The sequence below is a fragment of the Primulina eburnea genome, chromosome 18 (assembly GCF_022965805.1).
Source record: "Primulina eburnea isolate SZY01 chromosome 18, ASM2296580v1, whole genome shotgun sequence".
In the NCBI taxonomy this organism is placed as follows: Eukaryota; Viridiplantae; Streptophyta; class Magnoliopsida; order Lamiales; family Gesneriaceae; genus Primulina; species Primulina eburnea.
Window position 1 is genome coordinate 30789499 of NC_133118.1, and position 19906 is coordinate 30809404.

The window sequence follows — 19906 nt, forward strand, 5'->3', positions numbered from 1 at the left end:
CATGTGGCGAGGTTTAAAATACAGTGTGAGGAACTAGCAAATTTGGATAATTTTTCCAACTACAAGTTACGCTTGTTTCCCAATTCATTGACTAGTACTGCTTTTATTTGGTATGCCACACTGCCTCGGAAAATGATGTTTGAGGTAAAGGAGAACAAGACAGAAACTTTTCATGGAAAAGGCCGCTGTCACAGTGGAGATGATATGTATTATAGTGGGAGGAATATGAGGTACAGTAGGGGATCCATGGCCAAAAGGCCGGAGAACCAGCACCTCGGAAAGGTTTCATTTCATGGGTCAATGAATGGCGAGGGAAGGAGTGACCGACAGTCATTCCAGAAGCTAATACAGAGGCCAACACCTCTAGACACCGATAATAGATATGAAAGAAAATCTCGTTTTTTTATTCCTCCTAGAGCAATCCCCATTGGTATATGGAGGCGGGTAGAGCATCCAAAGTTCTTAAAACTGCTTTCTCGGACCCAAAAACGACGTCTGTTGAGACAAAAAGCTGCTGAGCGCAGATCTAAGGTGGAGGAATCACTAAGAGAGAAGAAAAAATTTGGGAGGAAGGCTACTGAAGATAAAGAAGAGGAGGATGATGACTTGTTGATGGAGGAAGACAGTAATGTTGTCAAGAAAGCTATTTTCAGGGTATTCTCATTTCATTTGAATGTGCCACTGGTTTGTTAGTGCTGCCAGAGGAGTTTAAGCGCAAAAGAACATTTGAATCCAATGTATTCACTGAAAATCAGAGTGGTACAGAATCCATTCAAACTGATATTTTGAATGAGAGCGTCGGTGTTCTTGTCGATGAAGAGAAAAGAGTGTTGATGAAACGACCCACCAACGAAATGACGAAACATATCAAACCACTCTACATTGTAGCACATGTGAATGGAAAGTCGTTGTCTAGGGTACTGATAGATAATGGGTCAGCTGTGAATATTCTACTCTACAGGATCCTTCAGAAGTTGGGGAAGAATGTGGAAGACTGGATTCCTACAGAAGTATTTGTGGTAGCTTGTACCGGAGAATCCACCAAAACCTTGAGAGTTTTACCAGCAAATGTCACTGTAGGGTCTCGATCCTCTCTGTCAACCTTCTTCGTTGTCAATTTCAGTGTTAGCTTCCATACTTTGTTAGGGAGGGATTGGATTCACACCAATCATTGTGTGTCATTCTTCATGCACCGGTTATTGTTAATGTATAAGGAAGCTGAGGTTGAAGTGTTACAGGCTGATTCACAGCCGTATCAATATAATTCCAATGTCGTGGAAGCTAGATATTATGATGGAGCTTTTGGTCTAATTATGTTTCGTAACTACAGGGTGTATGGGCAATCAGGAGAAGTATACATGGATATTCAAAAAGTTAATGAAGCAGTTGAGAAGGTGCTCAAACCTACTGCCATGGTCTCTCCTAGACCCATGGTTCGACCTATTATCGAGGAGGTCGATGATTAAATTCACTAAAGAAGAGATGGAAGTCGCTGCAACTTCCGAGTGGAAAGCCAAAATGCAGCTGCTGGTGAACGAAGTGCAATCTCAGGAGTTGTGGGATATCGATAGAGCTGAAGTAATATTTGAGGAGGAATGTGGAGGTAGCGAGGAAGAAAAGTTACAAATGGAGGATTTAATCTTAGCTCTGGCTCGGATGGAAGATCAACAGCCGGAGATGGTTCATAAAGATGGAATAGATGAAAAGTATTGTACAAAGTAGGCTAGATGGCCACTTTGGTTAGCTTTGTCATATTGGCTCTTAAGAAGTTTCTGTAAATATGTGAGGAATAGGCTTTTAAGCCATTCATTGCTGAAGTTGTTTGTAAATAATGATGGAGCATTGTGAATAAATAAAATGATTGCTCATGGAATTCACTGTAGTTGATGTATTTTGAGAGGAATTTTTGTTATGTTAGTTGGCCAAATTGGTGACAAAGCGAAGTTCATTTAGTGCAGGACTTGAAACTTCACTGAACTTTAATGGGAAAATATGGTTTGGCCGTTCATTGAGAATATGTGTTGATTCGTGTTGGTTTGCGTCGTTATGAGATGTTCCCTTTTTAGAAAAATTTTGGCAGAGTTTCCCTTGTAAATGTAGTATGCCAAAAGTGTGAATACCTGCAAACAAACCCCAAGCAATGGATATCCAAACAACATTATATTCCAACAGCAAAGTTGAGTTTCTAGTCATTCATCAACATTCACGAAGCAAAAAGAACAAGCCAAATCATGGCAAACAAGTGTAACATGTCAAGAAAACACTACATTAGTGTTCCAGAAATTCCACAAAATACCAAAGCATAAACCAAGATTGCCATAAAGATGAGACGGAGTCTTCAAGAGAAATCAAGTTGACGTAGCTCTTCCCATTTGGACAAGCACTCGGCTCGGATCTGCTCAGCAGCCTTCAAGGTATCTTCCCATTGTTGATAGGCCTGCTTCTGATTTATCAAATCATCGCCCAAGCATTGGATGTCGGTCTTGAGTCTATCAGAGGAAGCTTTTAGACCCTCACTTTCGTGTAGAAGGGCTACCATGTCGACTTTGTGTTGAACGAGTTCCATCTCTAATTTTTTCACCAGTCCTTCCTTCACATCGAACTCAGCATTTTTCTGATGTAAAGTGGACATGGCGGTCAGCGAGCATGCCATCCAACTTCTCTTTTGTTCCCTGAAATTCTGCACCTGAATCAATGTCTCGAAAAAGTGAGGCTTGAATCCTGAAAAGCTGAAAACATTGAAGGCATATTATCTAAGATATCATGCAGTGGTGTTGCAAGGTATTTCTCATAAAAATCTCACTCAGACATATGCACAAACACCTTGAGTGCAATATGAAATGTGACATATTCTAAAATATTTTTATGATGGAGGATTGAGAAAAATGGTGAAATATACTTACCTTGAGATGGTATGGCTTGATGGGAATGATGTTGATGATGGCAATTTTCAGAAACTTGGTTGATGTGGGATATGGGATCTCCGTGAGGGGTTGATTAGTTTTCTCAAAGTGAAAGAGGATCGGTTGTGAGAAGCAATGAAGAATTGGATGATTTTGGGAGAAGAAGGCAAGGAAGAAGTCTAGGAGGAATGGTGCTGTAAACCACACTGCTATCTTTCTTTTTCTCCTCATCTGCCTCCTCATCCTATATATCGTATTAGCACTTGGACCCAACTTATAAATGAGCTAATACATTGGAATTATTACACACATAGCCAAATTGGCCCATGGGCCAAATTGGCTACGGGGGGCAATTGTTTAGCCCAAATAGATGGGCCATTACCCAACTTGTAGTAATTTAGCCAAATTCTTGGGAGCCAAGGAGATACAGCCCAAACAGAGAAAAAGCCCAAGTAAAAATACAGTGGCCCAATGAAGAAACGTGATAGCAGTTCGCTGCCACGGCCCGACGTGGAAGGAAGTGGACGAACGTGGAGTGACGGGGGAAGGGAAAACTGTCGTACAGATTGGAACAAAAGTGGGTGAAGACGATCAGAAAACACTCTCAACAACTACACACAAAAAAGCTACAGCAAGCTCTCTGCAAAAATTCTCACATTTCTTTTGTCGCTATTTTTATTTTCAGTAATCAATTTCCATAGATTTCAGCATGTTCCTTCAAGTTTATTGTAAATTCTTCGTTCGAATTTATAAAAACATAACAAATGTTGATGTTGTTTATAAATTCCCCCTTTAATTCATTATTTTCCTAGTTTCACGTTCTTATTTTTGGAGCCATTTCGAAGGAATTATAACAAACGATCGAATCGAGATTCACAACGTTTGATTAGAAGTCAGATTATTTCACAATTTTGGCACGAACACGTGCCTGGCACGCCCGCAATTTTCGTGACAAACAGTTTGTAAATGTTTTCAGTTCTTTTAGCAACATAGAGCAGCCAACCCTATCTAGATAGATATTATTTTTGTATCAGAATAGAGGAATTTCTCAACTTTTTAATAATGTGTAATTTAATTATGCGTATTTTGTTTTATAACTTTGTGAATTTTTTAATTGTATTTTAGAATTTAATTATGTATAATTGTATTTTCTTAAAATCATTTGTAGTTTTTAAAATCATTTTGTTTCTTAAATATAAAGTTATTTAATAAAACAAAAAAATTATACCATTTATGTAATTTCGCTTCAATACTAAACATGAGACGAAGATATTAGTTGGTCATGCTCATGTCAGCATTGATAACTTCATGAGGAGTTACTCCTTCAATTTTTTATAGAGTAGGTCTATTGTGAAACGATATCACGGATATTCATGTAGGTGTAGAGAGAATATGTAATTGGAGTAAGTATGATTCAAAGAACTTCTGTGACATGTGAGACTGTCTCACATGGGATTTTGTATTCTTAAGAATGACACGTGTCCCGTTTATTTCTTTTATTTTTTGTATTGACGTTAGTTGTGTTTTACTGGTTTATACTAGTTTTTTTTAAGTATTAATTCAAGGTTTCACATCGATCTACTTCTTGTGTGAATAAGTCCGATGAATTTTGTATATTTATTCAAATGCTAACAATTTTCTTTCTAATCAAATTCTTATTTGCCACATTTATTATGAATATCCCACAAATACTATTTTAACATGCTTTGACGATATTGGAATCTTTACAATTTATATAAAAAAAAATGTCAGATATAACCTTAATATGATTTGTTTTCTTTATTTTTGTGTTGGCGAAGCTATTTAATATATCTAATAGTTCGATTAATATCATTTTTCTTTCATTAAGAAGTAATTCTTAATCCTTACCCTTCGATGTGTACTAACTAAACCCCTGAACTAATGCAATAATCTGTATAATAAGCTAGTCATATAAAACCGTACTAGGTGAAACCAAGTGCGACAATATCGCTAAAGAAAATGTTGGTAGGTGAAATCGAACTCCTGACTATTATTCAAATACTCACACATTCTACCAACTCAAACACCCATAAAAGTAGATTAGTATCATTTTTGCAGGATACCTTGGTTTTTCGGCTTAATCATTAAAAACAAAAAAAAGAGCTAATTTTTACTCTAATGTGTTCTAACATATATATATATATATATATATATATATATATATATATATATATTTGCGCACACATATATAATATATATTCTTAAAAATGTGATCATAGAAAAAAACAATTTATTATAGCAAAAAAATTGCAAACTATGATTTTAAAATAAATAACCAACTTCAAAGAAAAATAAATAAATAACTTAAAAATAATATGAAATCCATTCAACAATGGAAATTTGAATAAATTTATTAATGCATTTATCAAGATAATAAAATATAATGAAGAGTTTCTTGTGGAAACATTGAATAGCCATTGTAAGCCAGCAAATCCAAAAGTCTTACCAATAGTTACTTTTCTTCGTCTTTCATCGACACTTCACACATGTTACTTTTTGCAAAACAGAGTGTCATTTTTTTGTTCAAAAGTAGGATTCAAAGAACTTTTACAAGACATAAATAAATTTGTGTAGATGTAGAGAGAACATGTAATTGGACGAAGTATGATTCAAAGAACTTCTGTGAGCCATAAATAAATTTGTGTAGGTGTAGAGAAAATATGTAATTGGAGTAAGTATGATTCAAAGAACTTCTGTAAATAAAAACAAAACATCAAGGGTGTGGAAAACATATTTTGGGTGTAAATAAATATATATTGCCATGACATTTTATTTTTTTTAAATCTCCAACAACAACTTTAAATTAAAAAGATAAATAATTAACTCTAATATTTAATCAATTACATTTTTACATTTAAATCAAATGTTATAAATAACCAAACTAATACAATAATCATCAACAAAATTCCCCCGAGTGTCTTTGTGCTAAGATCCAACAACTCTGATAACAAGTTTTTTTGTTTTCCCTAAGTCTTTTTATCTAGACAAAAAAGGTAAAACAAGATATATACAAGAGCGAGCAAAGATACGACCCAGAGAATACCCCACAATATTTCAATGAGAAATGTTCGAATTGATCATGTGATGTCAAAATATCTACCCACGTCACCTCAGATCTAACCAACTCGCCTATGCCAATATCGATACAACATAAATCGCACTCATCTATCATCTAAAAGTGTTTATCTAAGCAAATTTGTCAATGAAAGTTGAGCGATTTCTTACACATCGAATGCACTAATCAGCCAACTGAGTGCTTCTTTCTGTCTGGACCAACAATACGAACCTGGAGTTCATGATTTCCAAGCTCCAATTGTTCCTCTTGTATTTTCTCTGCAGAAGAATTGGCTGAATCGCTACAGAATACTAATGAAATCGATCGAAGTGTTTGTATTTCTCCAATACCATCTGGGATTTCCTTTAAGAATTCAAGATGCCCGAGTGAGAGTTTCTCTAGGCGTGGGAAGTGAGAGCTGTCTGCTGTCCACTCCACAAGATCTGTGGAAAAATTTTTTAAAGACTTCAATTCAAGAAACTCTCCTTCCACGGGATTCCATTCACGCCCTCTGACTGCTTGATGTATCAAATTGAGAACTTCGAGATGAGGCAGTGAGCCGACCACCGTCAAATCTTCCCAAGGCACTCGGCAGTTTTCCAAAGTCAACTTCTTGAGCGAACGTGGCAAGCAGAGATTTTGCAGCACATTCTTGTAACCGTTTAAGAAAAGTGATTCGAGATTACGTAAATGGACGAGATTGTAACTCTCATAGTGATCCCATCCAAAGCCACTGGGGAATCGCCGGTAAGTGATTCCCAGTTTTTTTAAGCTTGGGATTCTGTGAACAACCTCGTTCGTGCACCTGAAATTCCTTATTGTACAGAGTGTTTGCAAGTTTTTCATAACAAGAATATCTCGCCTCCCATTTTTGCTGTTGGTGCTCGAAGGATCAGGCAAATAGAAGTCTCCTCGTTCCATTTTTAGATGTCTGAGTTGTGGCATTTCCCATATTTCAGCTGGTAGATTTATTGGTGTCTCACTCACAATACCAGCAATGGAAACAGTCTGCAGATTCGGGAGTAGGAATAGAAATTCTAAAGTATTCGACAGATTTGGAAATGATCGAGCCGTATTATGGATGCATCTCAAGTTAACTAGTCGTAGAATTTCTTCGCAGGAGTACGCAACATCCATGCTGAGTACTCTTAGCAGTCTAAAACAAACAGGAAGCTTTATAGGTTTGTATTCTGATTCACAACATATCAATGAACGGGTACATGATGCTAAATTCTTGGCATCAAAGACCTGTCGTTGAAACACCTCTTCATCGGAGCTTCGCTGAAGAATAAGACGACGCATATTATTTATGCTTCTGGGATGACTGTTGAGTCTATGGATCACACAAAGAAATTTCTCCTTTTGAGCTTCCCTGAGGCATAGGTCTCTTAGGAGATCATGGATGGTGCAAGTTTTGATTTTGTTTCTAGACCCGTAAGCATGAACCTGAATCAGATTTCTCTCTATTAGATCTTTTAAATTATCCTTTGCAATTTCCTCCAAACTTCTAGAACTCATCGGTTTAAGAATCCCCTCCGCAACCCATAATTTAACGAGCTTCGAAATTTTAATCTTATGATCCTCCGGAAATATGGCCATATAAAGGAAACATGGTTTTAGATGAACAGGCAAGTGCTTATAACTTAAAGAGAATACCTCAAAACAGAGCCCATCACCTCCTTTATCCAATTCCGAATGTGTATCATTAGCAACATGTTCCCAATATTCAACCGTTCGACTAGTCTTTGAAAGAAGTCCACTAATAGCAACAATGGCTAGAGGAAGTGCTCCACAATTCCTCACAATTGTCTTTCCTACTTTCTCTAACTCAGGAGGGCAACAACTTTCTTGTCCAAACACCTTGTCACAAAACAAAGCCCAACTTTGATCTTCGTCTAGAAAATGTAGTTGATGTGGGGTACAAGGGCGTGGATATGATCCATCGATGAACGCAATCTTATTTTTAGCTTTCAATGCTATTATCATATCTCGACTCCAAATTTCATAATTTTCCACTCCAAGCAATTGATCGTTTACCAAATTCATTCCTGGTGTATCGGAAGGATGCAAAAACAAAGGATCATTGAAATTACCTGAATTCGCCATGATCCAAAGCTAATACTGATCAATCAAGCTATTTGACAGTCGCTATTTCAGTCTGGTTCCTATCCACCGCCTCAATTTTAGGATTGGATTGGAACAGCTGGAACCGTAACGTATTCCATCCGAATAAGCTAGACTCTGTATTGCATCGAGGAGTGGGATCGAAACCCTTGCTCTGATACCATATTAAATGTGGAGAGGGAAACCGAAAAAGACGAACATAGTTGCATCAACCGACTGATCTCATCGACATAACATTGAAAAGAGGTACTCTTTATCCATACACGCAAATGCATGAATTTCCAGACTCTCGATTATAACTCTAATAAAAAAATTAAGCATTATTATATATTTATATTACACACAGCACAATACACACATACCTTTGTTCAGTCATTTTTCCAATTTAACTCCTTTTTTTCTTCAAATTTGTTGGTGTATTATTTTCTCGCAATCAAAGCGCAACAGGAGTTTTAAACTTTTTGTTTTGACGTTCAAAAAATTATTGGGTGTCGTATGATTAAAAAGCATTCATATAACGCTTAGATTTGATTTATTTTTGTGTTTAAGAACGCTGAATATTAAATCAGTTTGAGATTAGTGGAGATGATTCTTCTTGTAATTCTCCTCGAACTTTATGCATCTTAATTGTCAATTTATTTATTATGCATCTAATTAATTGTCAATTTATTTATAATGAATAATGGATACACAGAAAAACCTTTTTTTCAAAACTGTATTATAATTTAGTTAATTATGCATCTTAATTGTCAATTTATTTATAATGAATAATGGATACACAGAAAAACCTTTTTTCAAAACTGTATTATAATTTAGTTAGTTTTTCAAAATTTTAGATAAATGTGTTAATCTATTATTATATTAAAATTCGGACATGAATTGAATCATATGACCTCTATTTTTATTTAAATCACAAAACTATCTTCGTATTCTATAATCTAATTGGTTAAAAAATCAAATTAGAAACAAAATCACAATTGTAAAAGAAAGCAACGCGTCGCTCTGGACGACTAGTATTTATTATGTATTGTTTACTATCATTCCTAATTTGAAATAATGTTTTATTATTTTTTTAATAAAAAGTTAGACTTCAACAAAATGTGTATATATTTACAAACAAAAATTCAAGAAAATAATTTTTGGTATAAAATGAGTAACAAAAATATTTGAGACTATTGAAATATATGGTCAAGAGCTTCAATTAACAAGTTCAAATAGATATCAATTTTTTTATTACTAAAGAATAACAAATATAAAAATGAACTCTTTTTTCATTTTTAATAAAATATAATATAAGAATTTTTTCAAAAGTTTAGATATATTATAAGTTTCTTCATTTATTTTAAACTATAAAATCGCATGCATACATGACAAGATAGTGATATTTTTATCTACGCTTAGATATACATGTATAGACACTACAAAAAAACGGATAACTTTGCGACGGTTTTTAATACAACCGTCGCTTACCAAATTAAGCGACGGTATAATAAAAACCGTCGTTATGATCGCGACGGTTTAGAATCAACCGTGCTACATTAGCGACGATTTCACATAAACCGTCGCTATATTAACGACTGTTTTTATAAAACCGTCGCTTATCAAATTAAGCGACTGTTACTTTTAACCCGTCGTTATAATAGCGACGGTTAAAATATATGACCGTCGCTATATTTAACGACGGATTATTTAAACCGTCGTTAAATTTTTAAATAGTAACGGTTTTTAAAAACCGTCGTTAGTTTTAGCCACGGTTAAAGTTAAACCGTCGCCGATATGCGACTGTTAGAATAACCCCGTCGCACAAAATGGCGACGGGTTTGTCGAACAGTCGCAATATTAGCGACAGGTTACCAGACACCGTCGCTTAATTTGTTGAGCGACAGTTTTTAATAAATTTGGATCTAGATCGGCGACGGTTTAAGTAATTCTGTCACTAAAATCGCGACAGGTTACCAGACACCGTCGCTTAATACAATGACCAAATATTGCAGAATTGCAAGTATACCATATGGACAAGATTTTCGAATTGGACATACGCTTTTTTGTTTTAAAATAAAATCTCAATTTTTTTTCTAAATCAAATTCAGCCATTGTCTTTCTATTCAACCTTTTCACACAAAAATTGATCATTTCGCCAGAAAATAGACCAAAAAATAAAAAATAATATATCAAGATTAAAAAATAAAAAGTTAGTGGATTGAAACCCAAAATGATAAATTATTGAAAAATAATTATTAATTTTCTTTAGTAAGTATATAATTATTTGTTGACAAAAATAATATAAATATTGAACTAGTAATATAATGAGAATGAGAATGAGATTTAAAAAAAAGTAAAAAAATATACTTCACTAACCATTTTTATATTAACAAATAGTGAAAAAGATCGACATCTAAAGCAATCAATTTTAGCATAATGCAAATAAATGAACTATTTTTTGCGTGTAAATAAATATATATGTTGCTATTACATTTTAATTTTTTTAAATCTCCAATAACAACTTTAAATAAAAAAAATTAAATCTAATATTTAATAAAAATTACATTTTTACATTTAAATCAAATATTATGTTATAAATAACCAAACGAATACAATAATCATCCACAAAATGCCCCCCCAGTGTCCTTGTGCTAAAATCCAACAACTTTGATAATAATTTTTTTTTTTGTTTTCCCCAAGTCCTTTGATCCGGACGAAAAGGTAAAACGAGAGATATGCATGAATAAGCAGATATACGACTCAGAGCATACTCCACAATAATTCAGTGAAAAAATGTTCTACGCGAGAATTTATCATGCGACGTTAAGAATAATAACAAAGTCATCTCAGATCTTACCAACTCGCCTACGCCATGGACAACTTTGATAACAATATTGATACAACATTGTAAGGATTATTTTGTCCGACAGATATTAATAAATAATGAGAATATCAGAATATGATGTAAAAAAGAGAATTTGTGTTTTGTCATAATTAAATGTTGTGCCAGATGTTACAACATCTCGGACAACATCTACATGCAGCGGAAAATTAACTTTTATAACACAAATTGACTTGAAACAAATAGATGGACACTATTAAATATGCACAAGTATAAATACTTGTGCGGTACCTTATGGCAAAAATTAATCACTAGAAAAATCAATTGTTTACAAAAAATCTAACACTAGTGATTATGACAAAAATCAATTTCCTCAACAAGTTGAGAAAACAAATGCTTTCTAAAACAAATAACCAGAATAAAAAGTAAACAAGAAAGCAAAACAAAAACGTGATCCCGAAAAGAACGAGCAACTAAAAACGATCTTCAGCCAACATCGTTACGGATGTTGTCTGTAGATGTTGGCAACATTCAGGACAACACGGCGATCACAACTCTTCAAAACAGCAACGCCTTTGTTGAATTATTTGTCTCTGAAATCTCGACGTGCAAAGGTGCATCAGTTATGCATTCATGAAAACTTCCAAGCGAAGAGTGAAAAACAAAACGGACGACTCCTCTTCAAAATAGCAACGCCTTTGTAGGATATTTTTCTATGAGAACCATGACGTGCATAGTGCGTGTATATTGATCTAGAGAGGAAGAAGCCGAGAGGGGAGAGAGTGTAGGGAGAGATACAATGAGGTCCTTGATCTCTTATTTATAGATGTAGACTTTTATCTCCACAAGGAAACCTATTCAACAAGGAAAGTAAGAGTTTAATTAGAAATAAACTCTTTTAAATATTGATACCAAATCACAATAATATCTCATCATCAAGAATAAAATCCTAGCATATTTATCTCATTAATCTCATTAAATATCATATTATCTAGAAAGGCAAAATCTCATTAAATATTATGCACAATCAAATCAACAAGGAAAAGATAATATCAGGGAAATAAATTAAATTAAGAAATTAAATAAGGCAATAATATTTCCCTTCAATCTCCCCCTTTTTGCCTTTCTGGACAAAATGAGATCAAACTCAATTTCTCAATTAATCGTCAGTTAACTCCCCCTTAATATGAGAATTTTTCTCCCCCTGAATAAAATCAAGTTAGTACGGGTGTTGTTCGTTGTGTTGGCAACATCTGAGACAACACCTACAAAAATCATTAGCAGTTCATTGAAACAGAACACATCAGGGAAGCAGAAGAACATTAAAAAAAATCAAGCAAAGGTATCAGATAGATGGTATCATTTGATCCTTTCAATTCACACACCCTTGAGTCAATTCACACTCCCTTGAGTTTGAGTCACGTCTTCTCCCCCTTTTTGTCCAGAATGGACACTAACATCCAATAGCAGCCTGTAGTCAGCAACAAGATTATAGTAATAGGTTATATCACGAAATCTTGAAGAAGGAATTATGTGAATAATATGAAGAGAAAACAGTGTAAATCAAAAGAATAAGTATGCATGCAACGGTAACAAAATCAAGATTTACTCAAACAATCCTAAGATCCTTAACGGTAAAAAAAATTTAATGAGAAATATTTTTAGCCGTTATAACATTCCAAGAATACCAAGATAATTGCGTCCAATATCTTTTCAAAAAAAATTTCCAGAATTAAAACCCACATCGATTTTAACACCACTGAACCATAAAAAATCACAAATATTGGATTTCTAGCAAAATCCGGATTTTCATCGAATTTTCTTTGTCGAGATACTCATGTCCTCGTGACACAACAATATTCACAATGTTATGTTTATGCATGACCTATTTATGCCTAATAACAGAATGTAACAGAAATAAAAACATGAAAAAAAATATGAGATATGTTTACAAATGAGGTGTTGTCACAAATGTTGGCAGCATCTTCTGACAACACGTCCAATTCCAGAAAATAATTTTGATTTTTCTGCACACTTGGAGATATATTTTTTTTTTATTTTTATGATCATAGAAGTGGTAGCTCCCACACTAGAAGAACGGTCTTCTTTTGGACTCCTCTAGGTAGCTTTTTCCATTTTCTTCTATTTTCCTTTCTGTATTGAATTCAGAAGAGGTAGCTCCCACACTAAAAGTACAGTCTTCATTGGACTCTTTTAGGTAGCTTTTTCCATCTTTTCTTCTGATACAGAGCATATTCATGATTGATTTTTCTTTTTACTCAATCTTTTCGAGTCACTTTTCGTATGGGACAATGTCATGGAGTACATGATCATCCTTCAACTACTATGTGATTTAATCAGATTGTTAACCATATCCAAGTGTGTCAATTAAGATAGAATAAGGAATTGTAAGTGTAACAGAAGATTAAACAACATCATTCCAACACATCATATCACAGAATGCATGAAAATGCAGTATGTCTAAATTCTAGAAATGCACATGCATGTTAGATGTTGTAACATCTGATACAACATCTATGAATGATCAGTCAGAATACATGCTGAGAGATTTCCTAAGTTGGATAATCTCTCAAAAACTAATATTTTCGTGAATATGTCAGCCAGTTGGTTATTTGTATCAACAAATTCCATTCGAATCAATCTTTTTTCTACTAAATCTCGAATAAAGTGATGTCTAATGTCAATGTGTTTTGTTCGAGAGTGTTTTACTGGATTTTTTTTGAAATATCAATTGTACTAGAATTATCACAGTATCCGATTTCTCTCTAATGAAACTATCCCATGAAAACCGTGAGAAATCATCAACACAAACAAAGGAATACTTCTTACCTCCAAAACTTTCCACTTCCATAGGACCCATAAGATCCATTTGTAGCAATTCGAGGCAACGTGTTGTCCCAAAGTGGGGCAACATATGATGTGACACGCGAGTTTGCTTACCCTTTTGACAGTCTCCACAAACATATGGTGTACTATATGATAGGTTAGGCATACCTCGTACAGCATCGTACTTACTCAAATTCTTCAAGGTTTTGAAATTTACATGACCGAGTTTTTGATGCCAAAGGTTGAGTTCACTGATTTGTGCATGTTTGCATGAAAGCTCCTCACCTATTTGGTAGTAGTTATCCGAAGACCTTGTACCTGTCATAATACACATGTTAGTTTCATCAAAAACTTCACAAGTATGTTTATCAAACTTGACAAGCAAATTATCATCACACAATTGGCTTATGCTTATCAAATTTGAATTTAATCCTTCAACATGAAGCACATTGTGAAGCTTTGGCAGTCCTTCAACACTCAAAGTACCCTTTCCAACAATTTTTCCTTTAGCTCCCCCTCCATATGTCACTCTACCACATTTTTGCTCAACATAATCGGTGAGATATTCTCGTGATCCCGTCATGTGGCTTGAGCTTCCACTATCAAAGTACCAATGACCTGCAGTATTAGTTTTCAACGAAGTATAGACAACTTTACAGTGAGTTTTACATTTGGTACCCAAATTTTTCTTACTGTAGATCGATGGTGAGAGGTGTTGCGGAAAGTGTTGGACAACATTTGGGGCAACATCTGGCTCGACTTTTGATTCATGCGATCATCCCTGAGTTTAAAACAGTAGGGCCTGATATGACCAGGCTTAAAGCAGTAATGACATACATACCTTCGTTTTCTTCTCTTAGGGACATGTGTAGTATGTTGTCTTTTTGGTGGAGAGATTTTCATTGAAGGCATAGGCTGTGATGGTGTGAGTGTTTCAGTCTTTCCCTTCACAAAAACAGTGGATTTTGAAGATTCATTAGTTTCATGTACACTGTCTTTGAAGCCTAAGCCTTTTTTGTCATCTCTTCCCATCAAAAGTATGGAATCAAGCTTGGATGTGCTTGAATTGAACTTGGACAAGGTTTCAGTTGCCTTTTGAAGTTCTTCTTTGGTCTTACCAAGTTCAAAATCCTTTTTGCTCAAAATTACCTCAAGTTTGGCAACTACGGCTTTTAGATCAGTGTTCTCCTTCACAAGACTTGAGTTCAACTTGTTTCTTTTGGTCCAATCTTCGAATAACTCTTCATAAAGCGTTTGTACACCCTCAAGAGTGAGTTCTTCATAATCAGCCTCTGATCCATCATCTCCACTCAAATTTCCAGAAGTTGTGGAGTTCAAACATACTGAATTTTTGCAGATGTTGCGGCCAGGAGTGGCAACACCTAGGGCAACACCTGAAGGATTTACTTGCAACCAGCGTTTTTCTTCATTCCTTGGTCGAAACTGTTGTTGGACAGGAGGTTTAGGAGCTGGTGGTCGAAGTGCTCCGTTTGCAAGTGATGTGTCCATTAAATATTTCTGTCAAAACAAAACAAAAACCAGAATCAGCACTTAGTATATCAAGAGTTGGCTCTGATACCACTTGTAAGGATTATTTTGTCCGACAGATATTAATAAATAATGAGAATATCAGAATATGATGTAAAAAAGAGAATTTGTGTTTTGTCAGAATTAAATGTTGTGCCAGATGTTACAACATCTCGGACAACATCTACATGCAGCGGAAAATTAACTTTTATAACACAAATTGACTTGAAACAAATAGATGGACACTATTAAATATGCACAAGTATAAATACTTGTGCGGTGCCTTATGGCAAAAATTAATCACTAGAAAAATCAATTGTTTACAAAAAAACTAACACTAGTGATTATGACAAAAATCAATTTCCTCAACAAGTTGAGAAAACAAATGCTTTCTAAAACAAATAACCAGAATAAAAAGTAAACAAGAAAGCAAAACAAAAACGTGATCCCGAAAAGAACGAGCAACTAAAAACGATCTTCAGCCAACATCGTTACGGATGTTGTCTGTAGATGTTGGCAACATTCAGGACAACACGGCGATCACAACTCTTCAAAACAGCAACGCCTTTGTTGAATTATTTGTCTCTGAAATCTCGACGTGCAAAGGTGCATCAGTTATGCATTCATGAAAACTTCCAAGCGAAAAGTGAAAAACAAAACGGACGACTCCTCTTCAAAATAGCAACGCCTTTGTAGGATATTTTTCTATGAGAACCATGACGTGCATAGTGCGTGTATATTGATCTAGAGAGGAAGAAGCCGAGAGGGGAGAGAGTGTAGGGAGAGATACAATGAGGTCCTTGATCTCTTATTTATAGATGTAGACTTTTATCTCCACAAGGAAACCTATTCAACAAGGAAAGTAAGAGTTTAATTAGAAATAAACTCTTTTAAATATTGATACCAAATCACAATAATATCTCATCATCAAGAATAAAATCCTAGCATATTTATCTCATTAATCTCATTAAATATCATATTATCTAGAAAGGCAAAATCTCATTAAATATTATACACAATCAAATCAACAAGGAAAAGATAATATCAGGGAAATAAATTAAATTAAGAAATTAAATAAGGCAATAATATTTCCCTTCAAACATAAATCGCACTCATCTATCATCTAGAAGTGTTTATCTAAGCAACTTTGTCCGTGAAAGTTGAGCAATTTCTTACACATCGAAAGCACTAATCAGCCAACCGAGCACTTCTTTCTCTATGTATCAACAATACGAACCTGGAGGTCATAATTTCCAAGCTTCAGTTGTTCCTCTTGTATTTTCTCTGCAGAAGAATTGGCTGAATCGCTACAGTATGATAATAAAATCGATCGAAGTGTTGGTATTTCTCCAATACCTTCTGGGATTTCCTTTAAGAATTCAAGATACTCGAGTATGAGTTTCTCAAGGCGTGGGAAGTGAGAGCTGTCTGCTGTCCACTCCACAAGATTTGTGTAAGAAATTCTTAAGGACTTCAATTCAAGAAACTCTCCTTCCACAGGATTCCATTCACGCCCTCTGACTGCATCACCTATCAAATTGAGAACTTCGAGATGTGGCAGTGAGCCAACCACCGTCAAATCTTCCCAAGGCACTCGGCAAATTTTCAAAGTCAACTTCTTGAGCGATTGAGGAAAGCAGAGATTTCGCAGCACATTCTTGTAACTGTTTAACAAAAGTGATTCGAGATTACGTAAATGGACGAGATTGTACACTTCATAGTAATCCCCAAAGCCACTGGTGAATTGCCGGTAAGTGATTCCCAGTTTTTTCAAGTTTGGCATTCTGTGAACAACCTCATCCGTTAACCTGAAATTCCTTATTGTACAGAGTGTTTGCAGGTTTTTCATAACAAGAATATCTCGCCTCCCATTTTTGCTGTTGGTGCTCGGAGGATCAGGCAAATAGAAGTGTCCTTGTTCCATTTTTAGATGTCTGAGTTGCGGCATTTCCCATATTTCAGCCGGTAGATTTGTTGGCGTCACAGAGCCAAGCAAAGGACCAGCAATGATGATAGTCTGCAGATTCCATAGTAGGGATAGAGATTCTAGAGTATTCGAGAGAATTGGATTCGATGGAGCAACGAAATAAATGTATCTCAAGTTGACAACTTGTAGAATTTCTTCGTCGTAACAGACACCATCCACGTTGAGTACTCTTAGCAGTCTAAAACAAACTGGCAGCTTTATAGATGTGAATTCTAATTCCCAACATATCAGTGAACGGGTACATGATGCAAAATTCCGGGCATCAAAGACCTGTTGTTGAAACACCTCTTCATCGGAGTTTCGCTGAATAATAAGCCGACGATTATTATCGATGATTTTGCTGTGATTGTCGAGCCCATCCATCATAGCGACACGAAGAAATTTCTCCTTTTGAGCTTCCCTGAGGCATAGATCTCTTAGGAGATCATGGATGGTGCAAGTTTTGATTTTGTTTCTAGACCCATAATCATGAACCTGAATCAGATTTCTTTCTATTAAATCTTTTAAATTATCCTTTGCAATTTCCTCCAAACTTCTAGAACTCATCGGTTTAAGAATCCCCTCCGCAACCCATAATTTAATGAGCTTTGAAATTTTAATCTTGTGATCCTCTGGAAATATGGCCATATAAAGGAAACATGGTTTTAGGTGAACAGGTAAGTGCTTATAACTTAAAGATAATATCTCGAAACAGAGCCCATCACCTCCCTTATTTAATGCCTCATGTGTATCGTTAGCAACATGCTCCCAATATTCAACCGTTCGACTAAACTTTGCAAGAAGTCCGCTAATAGCAACAATGGCTAGAGGAAGTCCCCTGCAATTTCTCACAATTGTCTTTCCTACTTCCTCTAACTCAGGAGGGCAACAACTTTCTTGTCCAAACACCTTGTCACAAAACAAAGCCCAACATTGATCTTCGTCTAACAAATGTAGTTGATGAGGGGTACACGAGAAAAAATTATCAGCAACATTATCGTGGTGACCAAGACTCGACTACCATTGTCATTATCAGGAAAGAACCCCTTTATTCCATCCCAAACATCGATACTCCACATGTCATCCATTACAATGAAATATCTTCTATCAAACAAACTTCTATGTAGCCGTAATCCTAATTCATCATCATTCTTTTGAGTGATTTCTTCACCTCTAATCTCTTTTAATAGGCCTAAAAGGATTTCGCTCACACTATATTGTTGAGATATTGTAACCCAAGCATGAAGATCAAAGTGCTGCTTGATTAATGGATTGTCGAAAACATTTTTCGCGAGTGTAGTCTTACCGATTCCACCCATCCCCACGATGGAGAGAATTTGGAGATTTGATTCGTCCCCAGTGAGTGTGTCCATTATGTTAACCAAATCTTTATCAAATCCCACCATAGCATTCTTGCTATTGGATGCAACTCGTACGAAATAACCAGCAGTCGCAGCTTTTGTTTGCTGCCGCACGATTTCGATCCCTTCAGTTTTCTCGATCTTCATCACATCTTTCTTCATAGAACTGAATTCTTCTATTACTTTCTGTAAATCTTGACAGAACAAAGTGGAGCAGCTCCTTTCACTTCCAGCTTCGGAATCTTCAAGAATTTGATCTACCACACGACTTTCGATTATATCTTCTGCTGCATATGCTGAGATTACAATTTCTTCCTCCAGTGCCTGGATCTCGTCCCCCCTTGTCAGCGAAAATTCTTCCAGAAATTGTTGCAAGAAACCGATATTTTGAAGTAGAGAGTGGATCTGGGCTTCGTCAAGAACAGCCCTTTGGCGCGGTGGGTGTTGCAATAACTGGTCAAGAATATGTCCGAGAGAAAGAAGAGATGCATAAGCTGCCATTGCCGATCACTGATAATTTCAAACTCAATCAATCTGTGATTCTTTGTAGTATTAGCGTTGACTTTGCTGGCCTAACAATGGAGAGCTCCGTTTGGATAATCTCAAGGAATATTTTTCTAATTAAAGATTACTAATTTAATTTTTATACTTGATAAGGGGAAGTTATTGAAAAATCCCCAATCATAAAATTTCTTTGGCTTCACTCTCTACCCACAAAATTGTGGTACTATGTCATACAAAATGTGGTACACTTCATGTGGAAAATGTGGTACACTTCATGTGGAAATGTGGTACTAAAAAAGTACCTAGGGACTGAACACAAAAAAAAATGACGGCTGGGGACTGAACCCAAATTTCCCGTATAAATCATCCTCATATTACCTCTATTTTAATTTAAATCACAAAACTATCCTCATATTCTATAATCTAATTGGTTAAAAAATCAAATTAGAAACAAAATCACAATTGCAAAAGAACGCAACGCGTTACTTTGGTCGACCAGTATTTATTATCTATTGTTTACTATCATGCCTAATTTGAAATAATGACTTTATTGTTATTTTTTTAATAAAAAGTTAGACTTCAACAAAATATGTATATTTAAAAACAAAATTAAAGAAAATAATTTTTGGTATAAAATTAGTAACAAAAATATTTGACTATTGAAATATATAGTCAATAGCTTCAATTAACAAGTTCAATTAGATATTAAATTTTTTATTACTAAAGAATAACAAATATAAAAAAGAAACTTGTTTTTTTCATTTTTAATAAAAT

The 19906-nt window shown here is 35.1% G+C and overlaps 2 protein-coding genes across 2 annotated transcripts; both read right to left on the reverse strand.

Annotated features, from left to right (window-relative positions):
- Positions 1 to 6165: 6165 nt before the first annotated feature.
- LOC140819267 (putative late blight resistance protein homolog R1C-3) lies at positions 6166 to 8085 on the reverse strand. Its single transcript, XM_073179276.1, has one exon. It carries the CDS (start codon positions 8083 to 8085, stop codon positions 6166 to 6168), a length of 1920 nt encoding a protein of 639 aa, XP_073035377.1.
- A 2722-nt stretch (positions 8086 to 10807) lies between these two features.
- LOC140820057 (late blight resistance protein R1-A-like) lies at positions 10808 to 19228 on the reverse strand. Its single transcript, XM_073180368.1, is given in 3 exon segments — positions 10808 to 10986; positions 16400 to 18212; positions 18215 to 19228. Coding segments are annotated over 2 exon segments (2610 nt in total). The 5' UTR covers positions 19130 to 19228; the 3' UTR covers positions 10808 to 10986; positions 16400 to 16517.
- Positions 19229 to 19906: the final 678 nt, after the last annotated feature.

What these genes read in the sequence shown, in the direction of transcription:
- LOC140819267 (XM_073179276.1), bottom strand. Translation starts at nt 8,085, where the DNA reads ATGGCGAATTCAGGTAATTTCAATGATCCTTTGTTTTTGCATCCTTCC.